Source organism: Triticum dicoccoides, chromosome 1B, assembly GCF_002162155.2.
Source record: "Triticum dicoccoides isolate Atlit2015 ecotype Zavitan chromosome 1B, WEW_v2.0, whole genome shotgun sequence".
NCBI classification, from domain to species: domain Eukaryota; kingdom Viridiplantae; phylum Streptophyta; class Magnoliopsida; order Poales; family Poaceae; genus Triticum; species Triticum dicoccoides.
This window is the reverse complement of record NC_041381.1, coordinates 387,812,254-387,821,734: the sequence shown is the minus strand read 5'-3', so window position 1 is coordinate 387,821,734 and position 9,481 is coordinate 387,812,254. Positions and strand designations below refer to the sequence as shown.

General features: G+C 39.3%; 1 protein-coding gene across 1 annotated transcript; it reads right to left on the bottom strand.

Moving 5' to 3' along the window:
• Positions 1–618: 618 nt before the first annotated feature.
• LOC119336951 (chaperone protein dnaJ 13-like) lies at positions 619–9,105 on the bottom strand. The gene is made up of 13 exons (XM_037609045.1): positions 8,731–9,105; positions 7,460–7,746; positions 6,704–6,901; positions 6,518–6,632; positions 5,304–5,390; positions 4,698–4,786; positions 4,489–4,573; positions 3,861–3,914; positions 3,430–3,510; positions 3,200–3,277; positions 2,403–2,642; positions 1,131–1,238; positions 619–1,028 (listed from the first exon to the last, which is right to left on the bottom strand). The coding sequence occupies exons 1-13, from the start codon at positions 8,872–8,874 to the stop codon at positions 972–974; spliced, it is 1,623 nt and encodes a 540-aa protein (XP_037464942.1). The 5' UTR covers positions 8,875–9,105; the 3' UTR covers positions 619–971.
• Positions 9,106–9,481: the final 376 nt, after the last annotated feature.

Genomic DNA, 9,481 nt, shown 5'->3' with positions numbered 1-9,481 from the left:
CCCAAGTCTTGATCTGGTCCAAATCTAAAGCGAATGGAGAATCTCCCTAAAGAAACCACGCAGGCGGTCAGGCCGGTCTTGGTCGACAGCAGGTTAACGCAAATGCGATCCACCGAGCAGCCGGAGAATCCACCGTCAACCTGCCATGTAGCATAGGCACAGGACGATGTGTTAGCCGGTCTAGGAACATGGCAAAGACAGGGGCGCAGCTCCAGCAAAAGAGATGCTCTAATCCTCTCCTCACCTGAACCAACCATCTTATTCGCTTCGGTGCAGGGAGTTAGTGATTGGGATTAGCGTTTGGTGTCTATGCTTCTTAGTTTATGATGAGGTATCAGATGATGGATTTGCGTATCTGCCTGCCAGTGCGAGCAAAAAAATATTACTTGAGATGATGGTCCGCATGCAAACGATTTGTCTGCAGCTGAGCTCAGTTTTTGAAGCCATCGCGTTTGAACAGATACACGCAGGCCAGCACTTATGAAACAAGGAGACGACATATGGCCCAAAAGAAAAAAGATGATTGCTAAGACTACATAATGCTAGACCAAACACAGCAGGTGAAGCAAATACTGGAACAAGGCATCACACTGTCGGACACAAGCAGACAGATGCATGTGCAGCAAGAAACAAAGCTGAACCTTCGCAAATCAACAACCAAACATCAACGGAGAGATATGCTTCCGCTGAACAAGATATGCTTCCAACCAAAAATCAACAACCAAACAAAGCTGAACCTTCCAAGGCTAAATGCTGTAAACCTATTATTGGCTCATCTTATTCTTGGGACATGCCCTCTATTACTCATCTAGGTGGCACAAGCCCACTCATGTAGTAGTATACAACAAAAGGGGGCTCACATAGAGAAATGATACCCAAAACCAGAAAGAGCATATCAGCACACGAAAACTATGATGGTTACAGTGCGACTCAAAAGTGTTCAAACGCTGATTTGGACCAACTCCCTCAGGTCAAATCTCATGAATGTCTTGTGGTATCGACAGTGCACCGTAATCATCTGCCATTACCTGCAAACAAAGGAAAAGTTCAACAATTTTGTATTATTGACGAGGGCACAATACAGACATGCAAACAGTTGTACATAATATGGATGGTAATAATCCTCTTACCTTGTATTGCCGACCATGAAAGATGTATTCGACGAGCAGTAGCTTCGGATCTCCGGGGCAAGGATCATAGAAGCCCATTATTCCAGACTTCTTTATCCCCTCGTGAAGCTGAAGGCGGCAGAAAGAGGACATTCAGTCGGATAACCAGATACATGTGCCAAATGGTTTAACCTACTTAATCTCAAAGAAGAGTGCAATGCATCACAGCCAGTCTGGAGATGTAAAATATAATGAAATGTAACCTAGCACTGGAGCAAAAGTAACATGCACTAGATCTTTAGCCATATTTATTATGTAATTTCCCCTCTCTTTTTTATGTAAGGCGCACGTGCAATTAAAGATTTAAGTTGACCAACAATTAGACCAATAAAGCGTGGGCTGTGCGATACAAAACAGATGCCGTTGGATTCACATTGTGAGTCGTGACACATAAACCCACATTTTATTGGCCCAATTGCTGGCTAAACTGAACCATGAAACGTGCAGGGGCCTTGAAAGGAGAGAATATGATATATTCATGATCTCATTCATTAATAGTAATGGGGACTGAAGCTGACTTGTTCTGACAACCGCATTGAACGCGGGTATCTGAGAGATGATTAGTTGCATATATAATATGGGGACCAATTTTGGTTTCCTTAAATTCATGCACACTATTTAGGAGGCAAAACTTATAAATATAAAATGGATACATGCAAGCTATTCCTCGATTGTTCTATACCTTCAATATCAGAGCATGTTTATGCAAATAAGCGACCTAGTACAGTAGACGACTAAACAAGTTTGCTTAAAACTTATTTATTCTTAAATTTCCACCCTCAACAGATGGCTCGAGATGATCAATCTTGAAGTGAGAAGAGAAGGATTGACTCTTCCTCAATAAATAAACTATCAACCTCCAAAAAAGTTTAATTAATTTAATTACTGCTCTAACAGACCCAGGAGAACTTAATCAAACCCTCTTCCTGGAGCATCTACAGTCCAAAGAGGAATTGCTAGCCTAACATGTCTTGCTGAAACGAGAAACCGAAGGTAGTAAAAAAAGAACAGAGATTTACTTTACAAAAGATAAATTTCGAATGCATGGATTGTTTTAAGAAATATATGATAGTTTTATGACAGCCTTCATTTGCAAGTTGCAATCCACAAGTACCATACTGCTATTATTGGCCTTCTAACAGAAACACAACTCACGGTTCTTCATCTTGTCAAGTGCTAGGTTTATAGTTCACATAAATAACTTAACTTATAAACAATATGACTGAAACATACCTTGAGCTGACCTGCCTCGGTCACGAGGAAGTTGAGTGGGATTGTCACATCTAATACTTGTGAAGCCACGTTATCATCTATCTCACTCAATTGACTACTCTCTTTGACCTTTTTATGATTGCCATACAGAGCTTTTGTGATTACCAGACCATCACTCTCCTGCTGTTTATTCTTCTTGCGATTAGAGACAGGTTCCAGCAATCTTTGTGACTTCTTAGCTGCTTGTCTAGCTTCTGTTAGCTATACAGAGAACGATGTCTTCAGTAAGTATACATGACACAGGAAAATACGCCTTCAATCACTAGATGAGTTAATATCATAAAAAATATATGAAATTTCGACAAGAAAAACACTGCCACCAATGCAGTCGAGGGGTATAAGCTAAATGCCGCAAGTAGCAGAAACTGAGAAACAACAATCCGATTTATTATCTAAATACTCCCTCCGTCCCAAAATAAGTGTCTCAACTTTGTACTAGCTCTAGTACAAATTTGTACTAAACTCAAGACATTTATTTTGAGACGGAGGGAGTACATACTACATACTAATAAATTATGTTAAGGAGAAGTAAATAACTAGTCACAAGTATGCATCTTGCCAAATGGGCTAACCCAAGTTATCTGTGCCATATAGAGCCTTCACAAACTGAACTAACATGTAGTAACAACCAAATATAGATGACTATTTCCTTAAACAAAAATATGTGATGACTCAAACACAAAAGTTAACCAATTTGCCTTTTATGTGATGAAGTACATAAGCTGGTACATAAGCAAGAACACAAACACTGATTCTACCTGTGTAGACAAGCTATCCATTTTTTCAAGTGTCTTCTGCTTTTCTCGCCTTAGATAATAAGGCTTCACAACATATGTCTGTCAAACAATAAGACACCACAGCTTGGCTTTAGTAACCACATTACGGATGCAGCAAAGGTAACAAAAGTGAGCTGCCTTATCTACATGCAACTATCAGTTCACACATTTCTGCCAGGGTAAGAATGCAAGTAGGTCAGGAATATTAGAACCTGAAGTAGAAAATATAGAGTTGAAGGAATAGCAAATGCGCCGGTGACGAATAACGCATTGAAGTCAGTTGAAAGCAAGACCTGCACAGTTACTGAAGAATTCAGTGAAATCCAACAAGTTTACGATCTACCCCACTGTGTTACAGTACAGGGATCCATAGCTGCAAGTAAATGAGACTGCCTTATACTCGCTCCGTTCCTAAATATAAGCCTTTTTAGAGATTTCAGTACAAATTACATGCGGATGTATATAGACGCATTTTAGAGTGTAGATTCACTCATTTTGCTTCGTATGTAGTCCATATTGGAATATCTAAAAAGGCTTATATTTAGGAACGGAGGGAATAGTTCTGTAAAATTTATGCTACATGTACATCTATACTATCAGATAAAAAACAGGCAGGATTCAGAGGTGTAATAGCTCAACTTACTGGGATAACTAACTTTTGCCCAGCACGATTCAACTCAAATTTCCAAGTGACACCCTGCATCTCAGAGCAAATAATGAATATTAAGATAACTGGCTGTGTAATAACATGCAACACGAATCGTACACAAACTAGTGAAACTGTTCCATGAGATGAAAAATAGCTAAGATTACATGATCATGAATGCATGGTTGCTGCATGTTATCAAATACTCCCTCTATCAAAATATAAGACGCTTTTTGGTCTAGATTTAGAGCAAAATACGTATTATATTTTGATAAGGAGGGAGTAGTATCAACTGCAATTTCCTAGTTACAATTCATATTCTGGTTTTTGTATTGGACAAACAATGAACATGCAAGAGTCGTTTGCTTCATTACCCATTACTGCTTGAATCAGTAGTTAATACTATTTTGTGCTCCCTTCGTCCCATAATATAAGAGCATTTTTGACACTGCACTAGTGTCAAACGCTCTTATATTATGGGATGGAGGGAGTATTTTCTATTATTATTTCACTCAAGGGGATAAATAAATAAAGTTTTGGCAATAATGAAGAGGCAAAAGGAGAAATAAAGAAGCAAACTGAGAACACATCCAACACAGGAGACCTTAGAAGCAAGCATATTCACCTGGATTCCTATATTATAGAGCATCCTTACAGTACTGAACTCTGATATCCGTCTTCCTCCTCCAATTTCAAAATCAAGGGCCGTGCTGCAAATAAGCAGTTCAAGAGAGAAGAGAGAGAAGTTACAAACTCGTATACCGGTTTATCAAAAAAATGCAAAGCGGTGAGGTTTACATGGCCAGATAGAAGTAAGATCACAGCGGTATATACCTTCCAACTCTACCAGCAATACGACCATGGGACTTTGAGGAGAAACGATGGGTGTAATGAGCAGACGCCCCAAATGAATTAGTACCAAACTGGGGAGAAAAGGAAGTATATAGTTAATACAGGGCAAGTATCCAACTGTTGCCTAATGCAAGCGGTGAAATGGTGAAATGAAAAATACACAATTAGTTCATGAACCCAGTACAGTCAGACCAATTCAAATTAAATCTACATATGCAAATCATATTGTCCTTCAACCACAGGTCAGACATATTAAAGCTGAATCAAACAGACAATATTGCATGTTCAGTGGTCCACAATTTTACCACAAAGCCAGGTGCATCACAATATATAATGAGGATATGTTGACTCAAATAATATATAATGGGGAGCTGTGCAAAAGAAAAGGAACGCAGTAGATTATTCGGAACAGAACAATATGACACTATTCAGAACTAGAAATAAATGTTGCGGAAACTTGGAATGTCAACTATATGTTTCCAAAAAAATCCTTCTTGAAAAAATTCTGTCAATTATTCGCTTATAGATAACCAAATCGGTTTTCTAAATAAGATTTACAGCTAAGTTGGTTTTGTAAATGAGAACTACCTTTATTTCTCCTGCAGCAGACCTTTTTTCATCCTTCTTTTGCCATCCGACAGATATATTTGATTCAGTACCAAGGACAAGTTGTATCTGGAGGATGGGGAAAAAATGAAGTAGCATACAAGCAAAAAATCAGCATCAGCTTATCCAAACAACAGACATAAAACTTAAACAACATGAACAGTCAACCCTGTGGTATCAGTAACAAACTATCCTATACCCCGCACGTTGCCGCAGAGATGTCATGCAATATATTTCAATAAAAGCTAAAGTACAAATGATTTGTTGGGTTTGATTATTGTATACTTGCAAAGTATTTAATAAATATAAATAGCATTATAGAATGGAAACTATCATGCATGTTGAGGTGGCCTTTTTCCTATGCATGGTTGCATATTGAGGTGGGCCTTTTTCCATGCGTGTTGCATGTGATGAGGTGGCATGCTTGCATGTTGGGAGAAATAGGTTAGTGGGAGTTAGCTATCTAGATAGAGAAGATAACCACAAGCATATACTCCCTCCGTCCCAAAATAAGTGTCTCAATTTTGAACTAGCTCTAGTACAAAGTTGTACTAAACTTGAGACAGTTATTTTGGGACGGAGGGAGTACTATATAAAGATAAAACGAGTAACTATGCCAAGATGCCTCACTGGAGAGTAACCAGAGGACGAAATAATGGCAAAATTTGGATTTGCATGGAACTTGAAATTTCTATAAACGTAATCTCTGTCAATATTGTAATTTATCCACCAAGGTACAATTGACACCTGATTTCTGGGCATGGACTGGAAACGGGGTTGCATAAGCCACAAGTTCTAGGTTATGAACAGTCAACACCACGTACTGGACATGGATCAACTTTTGGATAGTATAATATTCATTTATTTACTGTCGGACATTAGCTGTATATGGTCTAAAAGTTTGCGTAAACCTAATCGGCTAGAGGAATTTTGCACTGCAAGTCCAAAACTAGAAAATATATTGAAATTAAAGAGATAATGGTTTGCATATAATCATATACAAACTCCAAACCGTTTCTTCAGCATCTCTGGTTGACATTATAGATCGTGCACATGTTGCAATCATGTTTTTCGAATAGCTAGGTTCTCGTATTGTTATTGTCGTCCGAAGTGAACTTACTTGCTTATGTTAGTCACATATTATGAATAAAGTGTTTAGGACACATGAAAAGAGCACTAAATACAAGGGGACATACATTGCCAACAGTGTCTTCAGATAATTGGCGAGTCCAGCCGTTTGACAGATTAACAGATCCGTCTCTCAATGAGAGAGCAATTCCAGAAGTTGCTGTTGAATTTGGTGAAATCTGACTGAAGCAGGAAACACCAAAGAATTAGGATGTGAAATAGGGAAGGAAAACACAGAAAAGGCAAATTCTCACCGAAATGTCTGTACTCCAATAAGGGAACGTAGTCCAGCTGTTGCCATAAAGTCTATCGAAGACACAGAAGACAGCTGATGGCGCAGCACAGCAGTTGCTGCACCAGATCCAGTCGTACCATTGACGACCAAATTTCCACCAACAGTGACAGTGTTTTGCTTGGATACTGGCAGCTCAATTTCACTAGACATTCCCATTCTAGCAATTTTGAAATAAAAAAAGTGAATTATTAATGCTGAAGAATATGAGAAATACAGAAGTTAATATGACATCTAAGTATTGATGGACAATATCTACGTCAAGAGGTTACTGTGTTTATTAGATTTTTAACTCTAAAACAAGATGTCTAAGAACTCAGAATTGGATGAAAAGTAAATAAAACGGAAAGGTAATAATGATGATCAATGACGAATGAATGTAAGTTTTCTGCAAGTAAAGGTCTATCATTCTGTATAATCCCTTTTCAGATATACAAAGGCCAGGACTTCTGTCTGCTAAAGGTATATATACAGTTAAAGTATGTTCCATCACCAACAAACATGTCAAAGAATGTGAAACAGCACAAAATGATTATATCAACAAAATAAAAATTAACAGATGAAGCCTATGATTACCAAGTTACTGAAGTTAAAGAATTTACAAGATGGCAATAACCAAGAACTAAACAGAAAATGGCTTCTAAATTATGATAGGAACCTCGCACCGCATATATGAGAACAGAGGGCATATCATAGTAAAATGGAAAATACTCTGTACCCTCCCATGATGCCGTCACCATCTAAATATTGTGGCACTGAGATATTAGCTAGGATTGATCCAGTGGATCGAGCATGAACGAAAAGTTTCTCTTCCTCCTTACGCCGTCGCAGCTCTTCCAACTGTCGTTTGATTTCTTCGGGTTTATTTAACTTGGGACCAAGTTCCAGACCAGAATTTAAACCTTCCATGCCATAAATATCATAGATCTGTCTTTTGTTCTCATCCGATAGTATCTCATATGCATCACGTATCCGTTGGAAGTTTTCAGTTGCTACATCCTTCATCTATACAAGCAGAGAAGACAACAAAAGAAGATGCTAGTCAGGTCAGAAGAATTCAGGAACGCAAACTGTCGCAGATGAGTTATTCAGCAAAATGCAGATAGCAAAAGTGCAAGCCTAACTACCGTCGTCAGAAATTTTAATCTTAACAAATTTAATATAAAGTTGCATTACAAAAAGAACATGTAACAGCATGTCCCTTCTCTAATTTCCATTCGTCAAAGAACATTTTCTTTTGCCAAACTGATATTTACAGGATAAGTTTTGGGTCTGATCAAAATATAATTAGCAGGATGCTCATGCTTGTGTTTCTACGGAATGAGGTAACACCATGACAGGTTGTCACCTCTCCAACATCCAATCAAAATACGCAAGACAGGTTGTTACCACATAACGAACGAAGATCTGTCCTGTTCCAGACTGACCAGCACGAAATGTAGGTTTTATTCACCCAGGCATGCGCAGTTGACTCAGCATTACCCAGCCTCTTCTTATGACATTATAATTTTCCTAATAATCTCCTCGGATGCAATATGATTGATACATGATGAAGGAATAAACCCATACCACGGGAATTAGCATATAGCCACAGACATTGACCAACCCTTCCCTTTGATCTCTGTCTCTCGGTGAAGAAGGAGAAATCACTACACCCTCAGTCCCATAATATAAGAACGTTTTTCAAACAGCTTAAAAACGTTCTTATATTATGAGACGTGGGAGTACAAACTATAGCACAGCAACAGCAATGTCTGTCCGAACCAACCAATGCGTAATTCAAGCACACGACAGCTCTGGATCAAACCAGTGGAAACCAACTGCCTAACGACCTAAAATCAAGACAATCAAATTCCTACACAATTTTTGCCCCACCACATCGTACCGCAAGCTACCGCAATGTCACCACCACCGCTGGACAGTAGCCAATTGGTTCCCACCAATCGAATCTCAGCGGCAGCACGGAGAGAGAGGGGGCGGGAGGGTAACCTGGGCGTCCTGGTACTTGTCGGGGTGGTAGATTTGCGCGAACTGGCGGTATGCCCTGCGGATTTCCTCGTCGGAGGATTCCGGCGAGAGGTGCAGCAGCGCGTAGAGCTCCCTCCCGTCCTCCGGCTCCGGCTCCGGCGCCATCACGCCGTGCGGCTGCTTCTGCTTGCCCGGCACGGTGGTGGGGGTTGAATGGGGGTGGTTATTCGGACGCGAGGGTTTATGGTGATTTTCCTTCTTCTTCTTGGTGGATTTGCTCGGGATTAATAAAGAGTTCTTCGATTTCTACTTCCGCCTCAAGACATCCATCACAGGATGAAGGAACTATACATCCGTTTTCTTTCCTTTCCTGAAGAAATATACGGTTCCGTTTTCTCGCCTGGGTGACGTAAAGAAGAGAGAGCATCGTCGCCGTAAGAAACAGGTACCGTCCCTGACGAGTGACGAAGTTCGGAAACCTAACCTCATCTCGTATGGGCCCCTATGACGAGATGTAGGGAACTCCTCGCGTCAGCCCAGCTTGCGGGAGGCCACAGCCTCGGACTTTTTATGTTTTTTTATTCATATTTTTTGATTTTTTATTTTCCTTTCTTTATTATTTCCAAATTCCAAATGTTCTAAGTAAATATATTTTAAAAACACTTTACAAAAAAAATGTTTAGCAAGTATTTGAAAAAGTTAAATGTGTATAGAGAAAATGTTTCTCATGTAATACAAAAAAAATACAATGTGTACGAAAAAATGTGATCAT

What these genes read in the sequence shown, in the direction of transcription:
- LOC119336951 (XM_037609045.1), bottom strand. Translation starts at nt 8,874, where the DNA reads ATGGCGCCGGAGCCGGAGCCGGAGGACGGGAGGGAGCTCTACGCGCTG. An exon ending in ATTGCTGGTAGAGTTGGAAG is followed by an intron (nt 4,574 to 4,697) that starts GTATATACCGCT and finishes GCTTATTTGCAG; the next exon opens with CACGGCCCTTGATTTTGAAA. An exon ending in GGCAAAAGTTAGTTATCCCA is followed by an intron (nt 3,511 to 3,860) that starts GTAAGTTGAGCT and finishes GTAACTGTGCAG; the next exon opens with GTCTTGCTTTCAACTGACTT.